This window comes from Tamandua tetradactyla, chromosome 1, assembly GCF_023851605.1.
Source record: "Tamandua tetradactyla isolate mTamTet1 chromosome 1, mTamTet1.pri, whole genome shotgun sequence".
In the NCBI taxonomy this organism is placed as follows: Eukaryota; Metazoa; Chordata; class Mammalia; order Pilosa; family Myrmecophagidae; genus Tamandua; species Tamandua tetradactyla.
Window position 1 is genome coordinate 175,792,359 of NC_135327.1, and position 18,620 is coordinate 175,810,978.

Sequence of the window (18,620 nt, forward strand, 5' to 3'; positions counted from 1 at the left end):
ATTGGCTTACATAAGTTTGGGAATGGGCAGATCCAAATTCCGTAGGGCAAGTTGGGAACTCCAATGAAGGTTTTTGATGAATTCGACAGTAGATGCTAGATGGCTGAAGTAGAGATGGAAATTCTCTCTTCTAACTGCTGAAATCATCAGTTCTCCTTTTAGTGGCTTAAACTGATTGGGTGAGATTTTTCTCACTGTTGAAGGCAATTTCTTAGTTGATTACAGATGTAATCAGCTATAGATGCCATCAACTTACTGATGATTTAAACCTATGAAGTATCATCACATTAACAGTCAAGCTGGTGCTTTCCTGACCAATCAATTGAACACTATTACCTAACCAAGTTGATACCTGAACATAGTCATCACAAACCTCATTCAAATGTATATTTCAGTGCTATTATGTTCACAATGTTTTGCTACAATCCATAATCAACACTTCTCCAGCATCTCAAATTCTAACTCTGTACAATGTAAGTATTAACTCCCTTTTCCTATCCCCACCCCAGGTCCTGGTAACCTGTATTCTAGTTTCTGACTCTATGAATCTGCTTATTTTATTTATTTCATATCAGTGAGATCGTAAATATTTGTCCTTTTGTGTCCAGGTTATTTCAGTCAAGTGGTATCTTCAAGGTTCATCCATGTTGTCAAATGGCTCAGAAATTCATTCCCTTTCAAAAAAGTAATATTCTGTAATGAATAATATTCCATTGTGTATACATGGCACATTTCATTTATCTATTCATTGGTTAATTAACCCTTGGGTTTCTTCCATCTTTTGGCGATTGTGAATAATGCCACTATGAACATCGATTTGAATATATCTGTTCAAGTCCCTGCTTTCAGTTATTTTGGGTATATACCTAGAGGTGGGATTGCCAAGTCATATGGTAATTCTATGCTTAACTTTCTGAGGAACTTCAAACTGTCTTCCATAGTAGCTGCACCATTTGACATTCCTCCCAGCAATGAATGAGTGTTCTTGTTTTTCAGCGTTCTTTCCAACACTTGCAGTTTTACATTTTTTAAATATATTTGTGGGTCAGGCCACAGTGGCTCAGCAGGCAGAGTTCTTTCCTGCCATGCCGGAGATCCGGGTTCGATTCCCTGTGCCTGCCCATGCAAAAAAAGAAATATATATATATATGTGTGTGTGTGTATTTTTGTTTATCCGTTCATCAGTTTATGGACACTTATGTTGCTTCTATCTTTTGACAACTGTGAAAAATACCTCTATGAACATCGGTATGCAAATATCTGAGTCCCTACATTCGGTTCTTTTCAGTATGTATTTAAAAATAACTTTCTGAGGGGCGGGCCGCGGTGGCTCAGCGGGCAAAGTGCTTGCCTGCTATGCCGGAGGACCTCGGTTCGATTCCCGGCCCCAGCCCATGTAACAAAAACGGAGAAACAGAATACAATAAAAACAAGAAAATGTTTAAAAATGTTTCCCTTTCTTCCTTCCTTCCTTCCTTCTATCCTTCCTTCCTTCTCTCTGTCTTTAAAAAAAAAAAAAAAAAAAAAAAAAAAAAAAAAAAAATAACTTTCTGAGGAACCAACAAACTTCCACAATGGCTGCACTATTTTACATTCCAACCAACAAGGAATGGGTGTTCCTGTTTCTCCACATCCTCTCCAATTGTAGTTTTCCATTTTTTTAATAGTAGCCATTCTAGTAGGTGTTGAATGGTATCACTGTGGTTTCAATTTGCATTTCGCTAATGGCTAATGCTGTTAAGATTCTTTTTCTGGGCTTTCCTTTAGAGAAATGTATATTCAAGTCTTTTGCCCATTTTTAAATGAAGTCATTTGTCTTTTTGGAAATGTGATTTCCAAATCTTTTCTACCATTATGTATATTGTTATTCTACTTGTATGATAAAGTCCTTTGATTTGCAGATGTTTTTATTTTTGATGAGGTTCTATTTATCTATATTTTCTTTTGCTGCTTGTGCCTTCTAAAGTGTTTTTTTATTAAGAAGGGGTCCTGATTTTGTCAAATGCCTTTTCTGCATCAATTGATATCATCATGTGATTTTTTTTTTCATTCCGTTAGTGTAGCGTATTACATTTATTGATGTTTTTATGTTGAACCACCCTTTCATATCTTGGGCATATCCCACTTGAGCACAGTATATAATTTGTTTAATGTGCTTTTGGATTCAGTTTGCTAGAATTTTGTTGAGGATTTTTGCATCTGTATTAAAAAGTGTAACGTTCTGTAGTTTTCTTGTCTTGTGGTATCTTTATCTGGCTTTGGTATGAGGGTGATGTTGACCTCATAGAATGAGTTAGGGAGTGTTCCCTCCTCTTCAGTTTTTGGAATAGTTTGATTAGAATTGTTATTAATTCTTCCTGGTATGTTTGGTAAAATTTTCTTGTGAAGCTATCCATCTGGTCCGGGGCTCTCCTTTGTTCGGTGGTTGTAATTATTGATTTGGTCTCTTTACTAGTTATTAGTCTGATAAGATCTTATGGAGTCAATGTAGGTAGTTTGTGTGTTTCTAGGGATTTATCTGGTTATCTCATTATCTAATTTGTTGTGCAGTTGTTCATAGTATTCTCTTCTAATCCTTTTCATTTGGTTGATAGCAATGTTTCTCGTTTCATTTCTAATTTTAGTAATTTGTGTGACCTCTCTGGTTTTTTTTTTCCTTTGTCATTCTAACTAAAAGTTTATTAATTTTATTGATTTTTTTTCAGAGAACCAAACTTTGGTTTTGTTGATTATTTCTGCTGTTTTTTAATTCTCTATTCCATTTATCACCACTGTAATCTTTATTTCCTTCCTTGAGTTTATTTTGTTCTTCTTTTTCTAGATCTTCCAGTTTGAGCTTGGGTATCTGATATGGAATCTCCTGTTCCCTTCCCCCCTCCCCTCCTACCCCCTCCCCTCCCTTCCTCCTTTTTCTTTTCTTTTCTTCCTTCCTCCCTTGTTTTTTTTATAGTAAGAGTCATTGTTTTATACAGTTCTTTGTCTTTTTATTTTAATTATTATTGTAGCAATATATATGTGACTTAAAACCACGTCCTGATATTTAATTCAGTATTGTTAATTGCATTCACTGTTTTTGCTACCATTACCACCATCCATTACCAAAACTTAACAGTCATAGAAAGTAGAATTTCTATACAGTATAACATTAACTCCTCTTTTCCTTCCCCCAACCCAGCCCCTCTGGTAGTCAGTTTTCTGTATTCTGACTCTGTGAGTTTGCTTATTCTAATTATTTCATATTAGTGAGATCATACAATATTTGTCTATTTCTGTCTGGCTTATACCACTTAACATGTCTTCAAGGTTCATCCTTGTTGCCACATGAATCAGAACTTCGTTCTCTTTAATGTTAACTAATGTTCCTTTGTATGTATATGTCACATTTTGTTTATATTTTCTTTTTTCCTGACTTTTAAAAATTTGTATTAATAAAATTAACATTTTATTAATATTAATATATAATAATTAGCATTAATTTTATTAATAAAACTTTAATATGAACATTCTTTTTTCAATCATATAGTTGTATATTCATCATCATGATCATTTCTTAGAACATTTGCATCAATTCAGAAAAAGAAATAAGAAAACAGAAAAAAAAATCATACATACCATACCCCTTACCCCTTCCTTTCATTGATCACTAGCATTTCAATTTACTAAATTTATTTTAACATTTGTTCCCCCATTATGTATTTATTTTCTTCTTTTTTAATGTAAACATTTAGAGCTGTCAATTTCCCTTGTAGAACTGGCTTTTCTGTATCTTATAAGTTTTGGTATGTTGTGTTTTCATTTCCCTTTGCCTCAAATATTTCTTAATTTCTCGTATAATTTCTTCTTTGTCCCTTTTGTTGTTCAATATTATGTTGTTTAATTTCCATATATTTGGAAAATTTCCATTACTTCCTCTGTTATCGATTTCTAGTTTTATTCCATTATGATCAGAGAAGATACATTGTATGTTTTAAATATTTTTGAATTTTTAAAGATAACATGTTCTGTCCTGAGGAATGATCCATGAGGACTAGAGAAGAATGTATGTTCTGTTGCTGTTGGGTGAAGTGTTCTATATGTGTCTGATAGAGCTTGTTGATTTAAGGTATTGTTAAGTCTTTTCATTTCTTATTGATCTTTTAATAAGAGATTATTGAAAATGTCTTATTCAAATCTACTAGTATTAATTTGTAATCATCTGTTTCTCCCCTCAAATCTGTGAATATTTGCTTGATGTACTTTAGGATCTGTGGTGAAATACATAGACATTTATAATTATGTCTTCTTGTGCAATTGATTCCTTTATTGCTATGTAATGACCTTCCTTGTTTCTTGTAATTGTTTTTTATTTAAAGTCTGTTTTATCTGTTATTAGTCTAGCTATCCTAGTCTTTTTTTCTTATTATTTGCATAGTATTTATATTTCCATTCTTTTATTTTCAAACTGTATGTCTTTGAATTTAAGGTGAATCTTTTGTAAATTGCATATAGTTGAGTCATATTTTTTATCCATTCTACCATTCTCTGCCTTCGGACTAGGAAGTTTAATCCATTTATATTTAAATTAACTACTGATAGTGCAGGACATTATACATGCACATACACTTTTCCTATTCCCGTACCCTTCCATTGTTCCACATTTTTTTGTGCTTGTTATAAATCATACTGTTTATCTTATATGTTCAGAATCATAGATTTTCTATTACTTTTTGTGTTTGCATTTCAGTACCTGTAAACAGTAAGAAGTGATGGTACCTGCCAAAAATATACAATACAATGGTCCTGCTATTTATAGTTACTCAAATAGTTAACTTTCTCAAAGTTCTTTATTTCTTTATGTCACTTTTATCCACAGTATAGTGTCATTAATTTTCAATCTGAAGAACACCCTTTATCATTGCTTGGAGGTCAAGTGTAGCGGTGTCAGACTCCCTTAGCTTTTGTTTATCTGGGAATTTCTTAATCTCTCCCTCATATATGAAAGGAGGTCTTGCTGGATGTAGTAGTTGGAAGCTGCGTGTAACCCAGAAAAAATGTTCTTAAACCTAATACATTTCTGTTGGTTTAGCCCATTGTAATTGGGACCACAGGTAAGGCATGAAAGGATGGGTCTTAATCCTATTACTGGAATCCTTTTGAAATAGAATGAAATTCGTACATAGAGAAGCCAGAAGCTGAGTATCTGTGGAACCCAGAAGAGAATGGAGAGACCTGGAAATGCCATATTATTCTTTGCCATGTGACAAACTAAGGACCAAGGAGCTTTTGAAATAGAATGAAATTCATACATAGAGAAACCAGAAGCTGAATATCTGTGGAACCCAGAAGAGAATGGAGAGACCTGGAAATGCTGTATTATTCTTTGCCATATGACAAACTAAGGACCAAGGATCTGCAGCAGCTAGCCTTTTATGCTATGTATAGCCCTTTACAGTTGTTGGCGAAAAAGAATTGCCCTGAGGATGCCTTGAGTTGGATCTTTTCCCACCTCAAACCTTGAGAGGATAAATTCCCATTGTTTAATAAAACCCATTTCATGGGATTTGCTTGAGCAACCTAATAAACTAAAATAGTGTATAAAAAACTCTTGTTTAGCAATTGTTTTCCCTCAGCACTTTAAATATTTCAACTCATTGCCTTCTTGCCTCCATGGTTTCTGATGAGCAGTCAGCTCTTAATCTGTTTTGGACTCCTTGTACATAACATTTTGCTTTTCTCTTGCAGGTTTCAGAACTCTCTTTTGTTCTTTGCATTTGATGGTTTGTCCAACAAATTTCTGCATTTATTTCTTTTAAAGTTAGTCTGTTTTTGTGTTCAATGGACTTCTTGCATGTGTATATTCACATCTTTTGCCATGTTTGGAAAGTTTTCCATCATTTCTTTGCTCCTTTTTTTTTCCTTCTTCTCTCTCTGGAAGCTCCCTTAATGTGTATATTGGAATGCTTGATGGTGTCCTACAGGTCTCATGCTCTTTTTGCTTTTGCTAATTTTTTTTTCTCTTTTTTTGGTGTTCAGTCTGACTCATTTCAATTGTCTTGTCCCCATGTTCACTGATTTTTTCTTCTGCCAAACTACAGTTGAAACCCCTGGGGATTTTCCATTTTAGTTATTGTGGGCTTTACCTTCAGTAGTTCTGTTTGATTCCTTTAAAATTTTCATGTCTTTATTGAGATTCTAATATTGTTCTTTCACTCTTTTCCTTAAATACTTTACTTCTTTCTCTGTTTCTCTATCTCCTTGAGCATATTGAAGATCATTTTTAAGTCTGTCGGGTATATACACAGGCTGGTCTTCTTACTTGATGTTTTCTGGATATTTATCCTCCTCCTTTACATTGACATCCTTTCCTGTCTAATTATTGTTCTTCTGTAATCTTTTGTTTCACACTGTACATTTTAATATTTTAAGATATTTACACTGGGATTTAGTCCCGGTGCTGTCTGTTTCTTGAGTTTGTGTCCAGCTAGTGATATGACAGAAATTTTCTTGAGTGTCAGGAGCTAGCAAAACTAAGCAACCCAAGGCAGAAAAAAAAAAACCCACTTTTCTTAGCTTTGTAAATTGGCTTTGCATTGGCAGGTGCTGTCCTTCAGAGTTCAGCCCTCCTATTTAGAAGGTCAGCCAAGGCAAATGAATCTGAGGTTCCTCCCTGTCTTTTTTCTGGGGGGCCTGTATCTTGTTCTTTGCTTGTGTTTGCTCTTGACCTTAAATTTCTAACTCTACTTTCTTGGAAACCTTCTCCCTCTCCTGAATGCCCCAGAAAACAGGGAATTCTTTGCTCCAGGCTACCAGAAGACATTTTTTCCTTCTACTGCTTTGGCTATATCAACCTGCTTTGCCTGAAGGACAAATTTTGGGGGACGTGGTGGGGGGGGTCGTTGAGACAGAGGGGGAGTATACCAGATCAATCTTTCCTAGCTGGAACAAGGGCAGGGATCCACAAATGGAGCACTGGCTGGCCCCACACTTCCCTGGGTAGTGAGTGAGTGATGGGGAAGCAAGTGTTCCCAGGAGCTTCCCCTATTATTCTTTGCTTTGGCACTTGTTTTCCCTAGTTTTGAGGAAGCTTCTGTGTTTAAATCTTGTTTACTTCATTTGCCTGGGGCATGTTGCAACAATGGGCACCTTCCCAATCAAGTATTCAGTTTTCTGCAGTAGCTGATCGAAAGCAGTGATCTGTGATTGGACTGCACACCCCTGGATCTAGAGTAGCTAGGTCTTTATATCCCACCCTGGCCCAGCAGATTGCAACAGGGGCCAGGGTTATGGATCCCACTGCTGCGAGGCTGGGTGGTGGGTGATGGTAATCTCTGCACAAAGAGTGTAATTTATCTGTATTTACCATGATTTAACAATCTGTTTTTCTTGCAATACCCTGGATGCTTCATAGTGTTCTACTAGACTCTGTAGTTTCAAAATATTTGAGTCTGATAGTTCCTGCTTGTTTAATAGTTGTTCTGGTGGAGGGACTGATTCCTGGAGCTTCCTACACCACCATCTTTCCATAATGTAGTATTTTGGTTTTGTAGTGGGATTGTCACATAGGAATCAAAGGAAGGGAATTTCATGGTTCAGCACCCCATTTTTGCCATATTTCTTCCTTTCAAATCAGTTTCACCTCAGATCATAATCTTTGTCAGATTTTCATGCTTTGATCTCACTTTCCGTGATGCTACTGATTTGCCAGTGCAGTTCCCATTTTACTAATTATTTATTGGATGACTCAACATTGCAGCCTCAGTTTTTCTAATAAACATGGTTTTTCAACCTAGTATATATTTTTATATCTCAAAATCAGGAAGGTTTATAATTTCTCACAGAATTTTTTGTCGTATTTCTTAGCATCATGACTAATTTTGTATAATAATGTGATTTAAAATATATGCCCCATGTGATTATTATTTTTGATAGCTACTTGAATTAAATAGGTTATCTGTCCTGCTGCATCAAAATTAGTTGCTTCACTTTTATAGGATTGTCAGTCATTTTGTATAAATTTATATATGATTGAAAATCAAAGTAATGCACTATTAATTATATAAAATGATTGACATACCTGTCAAATTCTGAACATTCTTTATAGAGTTAATGTTGGTATTTTCTAGGGCATTTTAAAAAAAAGAAAAGAAAGAAATTTTTGATAATATTGTATTCTCTTCTCTTGTCTTTTAGTGAAGAACAAGTGTTGGGGGTGGTGTTAAAATTAGTATGAAATCATAAAAATATACAGCTCCCTCAGATGGGTTGGGCAAAATGACTTTGGAACATCACAATTTTTTTTGCCCCTAACTTATGTTCAATAGCTGTTGTTAACCAGAGAATTATATAAATAATCAATGGGTCCAAAATTTACCGGGTTTTGTAATGTAAATTAAGGTAAGGTGTCATGTCAGAATTGAAATTTACATATTAGAGTAAGTTAGTTATCTTGTTCTTTAAAGAAAAAAAGACTATGAATATTCATATTTAATTAAAATATTAATGTTATACTGATATTTCAGTTTCAGGTCTCTAGTCATCCATAAGAATTTCATTTAAACTTGATTAACAATGAAGGGATATTTTAGCATAGAGTATAGTATATTTGTGTTTTGTCTTTGAAATGCGTATATAGTGCCTGACATGAGTAAATAATTTATTTTTAGATTGCATCATTGCTTTTGTTAAGAAAATATTATTTTCCTTGGTTGTAGAGTAAGAAATAGTATGAATTTCTTTCATTGCTTAAGTACTCTTTTTTTTACACAATCTTTGTCTTCTGTGTTTGCAGTTTAGTAATCTGATTGCTTTGATTGACTTTTTAAAAAGTATAGATTATTTAATTATGGAAGTTTCATATGCTTATTGTAGAGATTCAAACAGTTCAGAAATGTTTGACGTAAGATTGAAACTCCTTCATCACTCTCCCATTAAATCTGAAAACATTGATTAATACTGATTAGAACAGGTCTCAGGTGAGTTATCCAAAGGTCTCTAAAATATTTTCCAGGAGACTTTTTTTTTAATACCCTATCCTTTATTGTGGGTAATTATTCTTTCCTTTTAATACCCATTATTTTTCCCTAAGGTAGTACAGCCTCTTGGTGTGGTCATAGGATATTTCTATTCAGTGAATGTTAACGAGTATTGATTTGTGGCAGGCACTGTACTAAGCACATATTTTAATCTTCATAGCAGTAGCAGTGCCTGGGTCATACTGCTTAGCAAGTCACTAAAACAGCCATTAAAAACAGATGGGATAAATGAATACACATATGAAATGTCTGTATTGTTAATACTGGCATATAATTACAGAAATTTGAAGTTGGATGGATGCTAAGAGATGATTTAGTGAGAACACTTTGTTTTACAGAGGAGGAGACTAACATTTAAAGACGTTCATGGTTAAGAGCGATACGTTTAATCAGTGTTCTTTTTTATTCTCATGGCTTAATTGTTACAGGTCTTTTAGAACCACAAGTATTTCAGAAACTGCACAGACATATTAAACGACAAAGTAAAATAGATGACTATGTGATGTTGTTTAAACTAGATTTTGCAAACATTTTAATAAAATAGAATTTATCTAATTATATCTTGGCTGGCCTTATATAGCCATAATCCCTCTACCTTATTTTAAACCTTAAAGTTTGTGTAAATGGAAGTTTTTATTAATATGATTTACAGGCACAAAATGGCTAGATATCTTGCTGACATTTTAGTGTAAATATCAATAATAATCACAAAGCTAAAGATTAAAAATTCAAAAAAGTGTATTTCCTTTATTTATTTATATTTTTATTAGAGAAGTTTTAGGTTTATAAAGAAAGCATGCAGAAAATGCATAATTCCCATTTGTAGCCCCCCCAATATAACAGCTTGCAAGGAAAATGCATTTAAATGGCATTTTACAAGTTAGAAAGTTGAAAACTGCCGTTTCACAAGGTAAACAGAAAAATTTAGATGTTTCATCCTTTAGAAAATAATGGTATATGCGCAAGTTAAGAAATATCAGCATTATTTTTTCTTTAGTGTTTTTTAACAGCTTTATTGAGAAATTTTATTGAGAAATAATCCCCATACCATATAATTCTTCCATTTAAAATGAACAATTCAGTGGTTTTTGGTGTATTCACAGAATTTTACAAGCATCACACTAATCTAATTTTAGAACAGTAGCTGTGTGTGTGTGTGTGTGTGTGTGTGTGTGTGTGTGTGTGTGTGTGTGTGGAGTGATTTATTTTCCCATCTGTTTTTTCACATTCTTATCTTGATCCTCTGTTCTTTCTTTACACTCTATTTCTTTGAGATATTGTCAGGCTTTTTTTTTTTTCTTTTGCCTCAGCTGTAAACTCCGAATTTAAACACATTTCAACCCCTTTTTTAAACTCTAGCTTTACACTTCCAATAACCTACAAAGATTTCCTTATTCAAATAATTCCTATGTAGCCTGCTATTTCATTCATTCATTCATTGAACATTTACTGAGGGCCTGCTGTGCAGTGGGCACTGAAATATATAGATCTAGTTGGAAAGACAGACATGTAAACCATTAATGATGACAATCCAGGGAATGAAATTGTTATGTGGATATAATGTACAGGATGTTGTGGGAGAAGAAAGGATGGGCAGTTAAGTGGTTTGTGAAAAATTTCCTAAAAGAAAGGGTCTTGGACTGAATCTCAGAGAGTGGGTAGGAGTTAACCGTGATTCTTCCAGTCTAAGGAATTGGTATATACAAAGTTTCAGAAATTTAAAAGAACTTGTTGTATTGGAACAAGGTAAATATTCATTCCACAGCATGTCTATGTGAGAGAAAGTGAGTTGAAGCTGGAGGGAGGGATAGAAAAGACCAATTCATAAAGGGACTTGAATGCCATGATAAGGAATATCACCATTACTTTGAAGGTAATGGAAGCCTTTGAAGGATTTTGAGTGGTAGAACATAATGTTAATGAGGGATTTGAAGCAGAGGTTTGGTTTGATCAGATTGTGTTAAGAGTTTTGAGCATAAATTTGGAGAGATGAGGCAAGGGGGCATGGTGCCTTAAATGTGAGGTTATTGCAGTTCCTCAAATTACAGCTGATGAAAACCTGAATTGTGTCTTGGAGGGTAGTGATGGACTGGGTGGAGCAGGGAGATGTTCTAAAGAATAGGAAAGTTTGAAATGACTACTGGCTCTGGGAAATGGGTGATAGAGGTCTAGCTTTGGAGGAAGAAGTGCAGGATATAGAGAGGAGGAACTCAGGTTTGGGTTGATGGAATTTCAAATATATAAGATATATTTCAATTTTGGAGTTTGGGAGTAAGATCTGGGCTATGTGTGGGTTTGAACATCATTAATATTTAGGTGATAGTTGACAGCATGAGTATGTATTTTAGTCATTCAGGGATAGACTTAAAACAACATAGGCAAACAACAGAACCTCCAGGACCTTAATGCATAAAGGTTGTGTGGAGGTAGAGGAGACCATAGTTATCTTAAGTCATACTCATCATCATCTTCTTGAAACCCCTTTTCTTACAAAATTTCCTTGTCCTCTCAAAAGAGCAGCATGCTCACTGTAATTGGAATGTAAAACTGAGAATCCTCTGATGATTATCTTTGTCATACTGTTAGCAAGTACTTCTAATTTTTTCTTTTAGGATACTTTGCAAATCTGCCCTTTCTTATGTCCTCCCCCCCCCAACTTGTAATGTTGTTTTCCAGGCCTTTGTTTTTAGTTTGTTGCTGTTTTATCCTAGCCTCTCTTGTCTCCAGATTTTTCTCTTAGACTTTTATCTAATATATCTGGGTTTTATATGAGCTTTCGGATGACAGAAGAGTTCTGTGTAAGAAAAATAATGTTTGGAAATGGTCACCTCTAACATCACTTCCTGTCATTCAAGGTCCTTTTGAACATAAATTTCAGCATAAATTATAGGTTATGCTACTCAATCCTCTTGAATATTCATATCTGCCATTTCTTAGGCTCTTTCCATTATTTCTTCACTCCTCCTCATTCTTACAAAGATCCAACATTCAAGACCAATTTCCTCTTATAAATGTGACATATAGTATAATGACCTCAGGCTTTGTGCAAATCCCTGATTGGGTATTGTTGTCTACTGTGAACCACTTACTTAACTGAATTTCAGCTCCTTTATTTGTAACATAGGCTGTTGTTATGGGTTAAAGTAATAAAAAGATGATGTGTGTAGCCTAGTAATTGCTATTTCTGATCTAGCTACCTTTGGGTCCTATCTGTCTGTCTGTCTGTCTGCCTGCCTGCCTACCTGTCTTTCCTGTCCCCCTGTCCATCCATCCATCCAGTCATTCATTCAGCCAATAATTGCTAAGACACTTTTGGCAATAGGGATCCAGCAGTGAACAAAATAGACAAAAATCACTGCTATTGTGGAGCTAATATTCTAGAAGAGGAGATAGATAGTGAAAAGATAAGTAAATATATAATGTTTTAATGATGACTGCCAAGGTGAAAAATTAATGCAGGAAAGGAGATATGAAAAATCAAGAAGTAGGGTTTGACATTTTAGGTAGAGTGAATGGGAGAAACTTCTACAGTTTCCTCCTGAGGAATCCTGGAGTACTTCGTGTACTCTGGCACTCAATCTCTGATGCTCTCTTTGTTTAAATATACAAGTTTGTTCAGCTTCATCCTTAGCTTCCTTATAGGCTACTTGAGTTTTGGGACAATTTTCATTAGTTCTTTGTGTTCCTTACCTTGTCTCTCTCTCACCAAGTATTTGTTTTGTCTTTCTGTCTGCCTGTCTCTTTTTCTCTAATAGAAAAAAATCATTTTCATTACAGAAAGGATTGGCTCTAAGAACTGACCTTTTCAGTCTCTTCCTTCAGCAATCCCAGTCTGGTTTTTTTTTTCCAGTGACTCCAGTTCATTTGTTCTTCAACAGGAAAAACTCATTTCCTCATCTGTGTCCCCACCTGTAAATTGCTTTGTTCTCTCTGCCAGTCCTCAGCAACAACATTTATTAAAGATTTTGCACAAAACTTAGTTCTGCTAAATATTCCTTTACTGATTTTACCTTGCCACTTATGTGGAATTTTACTTACATTTGTTCATATGTTATTTTATAATCCATAATACCATAGTATTTCAAGCATAATATTCTTCAAACTTAAGAGATCCTATAATTGAACATTCTTGCTTAACAGATCAGGGAATTAAAGCTCCGAGGAATTAATTTATGTGTTCAAGAAGTCTCAAAGAGGTGTTCTCTTAACTTGTAACTCAGTGGTTCCCAACATCACTTTTGAACCACTTGGGGCATTTCTTTAGAGAATAAAATAAAAAGGGATTCCAGGGTCTTGTATCTACTGAAGCAAAATTTCTGGGCTAAGATCAGATGCTTGGCAAGGTATCAAGGGTTCTGCAACATTGGGCAACTTTATAAAATGATACTGATGTGTACTTGGGCCCTCTCTCTCTGGTTTTAATAGTTGTTGTTTTTTTTCCCCCTTTTCTTGCATGGGCAGCCACTGGGAATTGAACCTGGGTCTCTGGCATGGCAGGCAAGAACTCTGCCTGCTGAGCCACTGTGGTCTGCCTTTATTTTTTTTTTTTTGTAGTTGTTTTTTAATTACAGAAATTGTAGGCTTACAAAGAAATCATGTAGAAAATACAGAGTTCTTATATACCACCTGCTCCTCATATGCTAACACCTTCCATTTGTATGGGTCTCTTTGTTATAATTGATGAAAGACTGTTACCATAATTGGACTATTAACTATAGTATATATCTTGCATTAGGGTTCACTGTGTTGTAAGATCTCTAGTGATTGTGCACGACTGTGACCCCTAATCTGTTATCTCAAACTAGAGATTAAATTATTTGAGTTCATGTATTGTGTCTATTGTAAGCCTGGACCTGGTGTAATGATCTGCATATTTTAGGTGCTTAATTAATTTAAACATTTTAACATTATTAATATGTAGGGGGTGGGTCATCTTTGAAAAAGAGTTGAGGGAACAAGCTAAAGTGTTGGTTTAGGGATTCTTAGGAGTCAGAAGGAACTTTTGGTAGTTTATAACTGAATTCTTGTTTCTACAAATGTTACTTCAACTGCAAAATGAAAATTTTATTCCACTTTTATTGCACGGTAAATATATCATACATTAGCGATATAAATGAAAATTATGGAAAAGGTAAGGAAGGTCCACGTATTTAAGAGGAGGTTGGTAGACTTCTATGAAAGTTAAATGGTTGGTATTTGTTTTATCCAATTTTAGTTTTTCCAAACACCAATGATTTGCAAAGTTCAAGAAAAACAAACATAAGAATAAAGACAAGATGTCTACATTAAGCATTAGTAGTTTCTCTTTGGAGGTTTTGAATGGGGTTGGCAGCACCTTTGAGTTTCATAATGAAACTAGACTTTGAGGGGAAATTGCCAGAACTCAGAACTAACCATAACTCCAGTTCTCATTTTGAAGCTAAACTATAGGCCTTGAAATAGTGGGGAGTCAGGAGCCAATTTTATTATATGTCAGACTGAACAAAAAATCATTAAGTAAATGCCCCAAATTTAGCATCATTGTTGGAACTCATCAACAAAATCAGATGGCTTGAATATGTAATTAACAGTTAAATTTGTCCTCCAGATTTCTTTATCATCTAGCATACCAGACAAGATATTAGAATCAGAAAGAGGAGCTCATAATGTGAAACTCTCATTTCTGGTTCATTGTCCTAAGGGAAATTATCCTGAGAAGAGTAAAATTTGTGAACAGCACTGACATGAAAGCTGTGTGTTTGCTATTGCTTTTGTTTTGAACTTAGGGGAAAAAAAAATGCACCCAGTACCACACTTTGATTACTTGTAGCAGTTCCCCCCACCACCCTTAGGGAGAACTGTAGACTACAATTTCATTGCAAAAAAAAAAAAAAGAAATGTGGTGCCTGAGCTTTTAAGCAGACTTTGAGTTTGTTTTTCCCTTGGGGATTTGACATTTTCTGTTCCTGACATTTTTACCATTGTTAGACACACTTCTTTGTATTCTTGCCTTATATTCATCCCTAAAGGGAAATTGTTTCTTTTATCTACTGGGAGGCAGGAATACCTTCTGTTTTGGACAAGCGATTAATTGTTCAAATAAATTTAAATCATAGTGTAATAGTCCAATCATTAGGAATTGGGCCATGTGGCTGGATTTAGATTCAAGAGACCCAGATCCTCAGCCCATTCCAGAAGAGAAATTAAATACTACGCAGGCAAAATGAATGATTTCCTTTCTCCCCTTTTCCCCTTCCCACTCCAGCCTTTGAAAATATTAAATAACATCTTGAAAGCAAAGAACATGCCATTTGTTTCAGTATTTATCTTTTACTTATTTATGGATTTTTTTGGGGGGGAAGGGGTACTATTTGCTATTAAGTAAAATGATTACAAGGATTGCCTTTTTGTCATTATCTTCTATTTGTTGTATATAGAACAAAGTGCCCATATTAAAGAGAAATGAAGGCCTCGGACTTTTTTTGTCCCTTTAACTGCTATTTTGATATAATTCCATTTTAACTAATAATGTATTAGTGTTTCGTCATCATAGTTCCTAGTAACATATTTTCTTGTCCTTCCTTTTCAAGCCTGTATATATTTGCTTTAAAGATGAATGAGTTTATATTATTTGTTTACAAAAAACATATTCTGGAACTAGGTTGTTAATATGAATTTGCTAAGAAGCCCATTTATTAATGTTTGCAGGAAATTAGTTCTCTTAGGTCTGTGCCCTGGTGGACAGAATGGGCAGCTTCCTGAATTATCAAACATGGCAGGTTTAGGGGATTGAATAAATGTAGATTTTAGAATCTGTTGATGTGATTTGATTTGTCCTGTGTTGTAACAACAAGGAAGATACAGGTAGACATGGAGCAGTGATGGACATTTTGATTTTGGGAAACTGAGATATGGTGGGACTAAACATTTTTTGTATTTTTGCCTTGAGTACTTTGAAATTCACCCGCTGTAGTTATTCACTGGCCAAACAAAAGTATACTAAAGTCTGGACTTAGTTCTTTGCAGTCTAGGAAGCTTTTGGAAAGCATTCCCTTTTAGCCACCATAGTGCATGCAGGAATGTTCACACTTGGGTTTATCTGGAAAAGTCTTCAAAGGCTAAATACTGACTGAAGAGTTTAAATCTCTAAAAAGTGGGAATTCTTTCATTTGGGTCTCAGTAATTCTTCTCAGTCTTCATTTGTTCTGAAACATAAGAGTGAAAGGAAGTGCAATGAACAGTCACCATTGCTGTATTATAGGTAAGTACCTGGTGCTGTTTTGTTTTTAGAAATGAAACGGGACAATGAATCACATACTAGCAAGCCAGGATTTGCTGAGAAAAGACTGGAGATGCTATTATTTTGCTCTGATTGTGGACACTGCCATTTCTTCATTAGTTCTTAGTATCTCCAGTTCACTATCTGAAATTAACTCTGGTAGTTCTTTCCCAGGAGGCATAACCTTCAGAGCCTGAGATAATCTAGCCATAGGCCATCTTGTTCCCGGAATCACTAATGTGTATGTCATTGTAAAAGGGGAATCAGTTGTCTTTGGGAGTCTGGATTGAGAAAAATGGCTGATAAAGTTCAGGTATCAGATTTATATAGTAAATAATCATCATTATGGGGCTCTTATGGATGGAAGGTTTTGAATTTTAGAAATTCCTCTTGATTCTGGATTCTTCTTCATTTCTGTGGTTTCCATACATAAAGACTTTAAAAAATAATCCTTTCCTTATTACATCCAGTTGGTATTACCACTGCACTTCACTTTTCCAGAATTCTCATGAGTCTGTTTCTACAATAGATGAACAAGCATATTCTAGACAAATATAGTAAAATATACAACATTCTTAAAAATAATACATGAAATAGTTTATTGAACAAAATAAGTCTACTCTGTTTTATTCTGATTAAATATTAAAGCAAGCATAAATGCATTCTAATTTCCTATCAGAATCTACATTTTGTGTGGTTACATAGAAATGCAGTAGAATTTAATAATTTTTTGAAGAGGCATTTATAAAAAAAATGCCTGTGATACCTAGCTGTACATTAAATAAAAACATGTTATATTCTTCTGACAAGTAGAATTGGGGCATAGCATTAACAGATTATTCTCAAACGAAGGATAGGCGTATTTACCACTCGGGGTGTCATTGAGATAAAACTATCATAAATTGAACTGAGAGAAGAATCTTAGAATCTAAGACTTGCCAGAAACATTAAAGGAGAACCAGTTTGATGCAGAGGAGTCCCTTCAACCAGAGCAGACTGTGTGAGGCTTTGTAGATGAGAGAGACAACTGACAATAAAATCTTAAGTGGAACATATAGAAGCTGGTCATGAGAAATGGAGTAGAAAAAGAAAGAAAAAGATTTCCATTTGAAGACTTCTTTCCTTTCCTCTGTCCTTTTATTAGAAAACATTATTATTATTATTATTTTGGAGGACTGAAGACATATTGCTAAAGAAGATATGCAGGTGGTAAATAAGCAAATAAAGATGTGTTCAACATCTCTACCAGGAAAAGCAATTTAAAACCACAATGAGGGGGAAAAAAAAACAAAACACATGAGACATCACCAGGTACCCACTAGAATGGCTAAGATAAAAAAGTAACAACAGCATCAAATGCTGTTAAGGCTGCAAAGAAACTAAATCACTCATACCACAGCAGGTGGGAATGCAAGATAGTCCAGCCACTAGGATATAGCTTGGTGATTTATTAAAAGACTAAACATGCAATTACCAAATGAACTACCAGTAATTGTATTCCCAGCCATTAGTTCCAGAGAAATGAAAACTTATGTTCACACAAAAACCTGTAACCAAATATTTAAAGTAGCTTTACTTATAATAACTAAACTCTGGAGACAGCTTGATGTCCTTCAATAGTAGAATGGCCAAAGAAGTCATGGTACATCCACACACTAGAATACCATTCAGCAACAAAATGGAATGGATTATTGATGCATGCAGCAACCTGGATGAATCTCCAAAGAACAATGCTGATTTAAAAAAAAAAAAAAAAAAAAAAGCCAATCCCTAAAGATTACATACTGTATGATGTAGTTTCCCTTATTTTTGTAACTAGTATTTTTATTGACACATTTTCACATACATGCATTCCATACATGGTGTTCAGTCAGTGGCTCACAGAATTATCACATGATTATATATTCATCACCATGATGATTTTTTAGAACATTTGCATCACTCCAAAAAAAGAAATAAAAAGAAAAAAGAAAAAACTCACACATATACCTCTTACCCCGCATTTCATTGACCACTAGTATTTCAAAGTACCTAATTTATTTTACCTCTTATCCCTGTGTATTATTCATTTATTTTTTATCCATATTTTTTTAGTCATCTATCCATACCCTGGATAAAAGGAGCATCAGACACATTTTCACAATCACACGGTCACTTTGTAAAAGTTATAGCTTTGTTTTTGTTTGTTTGTTTGTTTGGGGGTGGGGTGGGAGGTGCATGGTCCGGAATCAAACCCGCATCACCTGCATGGCAGGGGAGAACTACCCTTGCACCCCCCCAAAGGTTATATCTTTGTACAATCACCTTCAAGAATCAAGGCTACTGGAACATAGTAGTTTCAGGTACTTCCT

At 34.7% G+C, this 18,620-nt stretch overlaps 1 protein-coding gene across 6 annotated transcripts in view; it reads left to right on the plus strand.

Annotated features, from left to right (window-relative positions):
* The window catches only part of EXOC4 (exocyst complex component 4), a 970,332-nt gene that overhangs the window by 380,809 nt on the left and 570,903 nt on the right, over positions 1–18,620 (plus strand). The window contains exon 10 of one of the 6 annotated variants that reach the window (XM_077136467.1): positions 5,142–5,685. The exons of 4 other annotated variants lie outside the window; for them this stretch is intronic. In XM_077136467.1, coding sequence (XP_076992582.1) covers positions 5,142–5,146 — 5 coding nt within the window. In that variant the 3' untranslated portion in view covers positions 5,147–5,685. Of the gene's footprint in view, positions 1–509; positions 761–5,141; positions 5,686–18,620 lie in introns of those variants that run through there. One more of the 6 variants, XM_077136407.1, reaches the window with a different exon arrangement.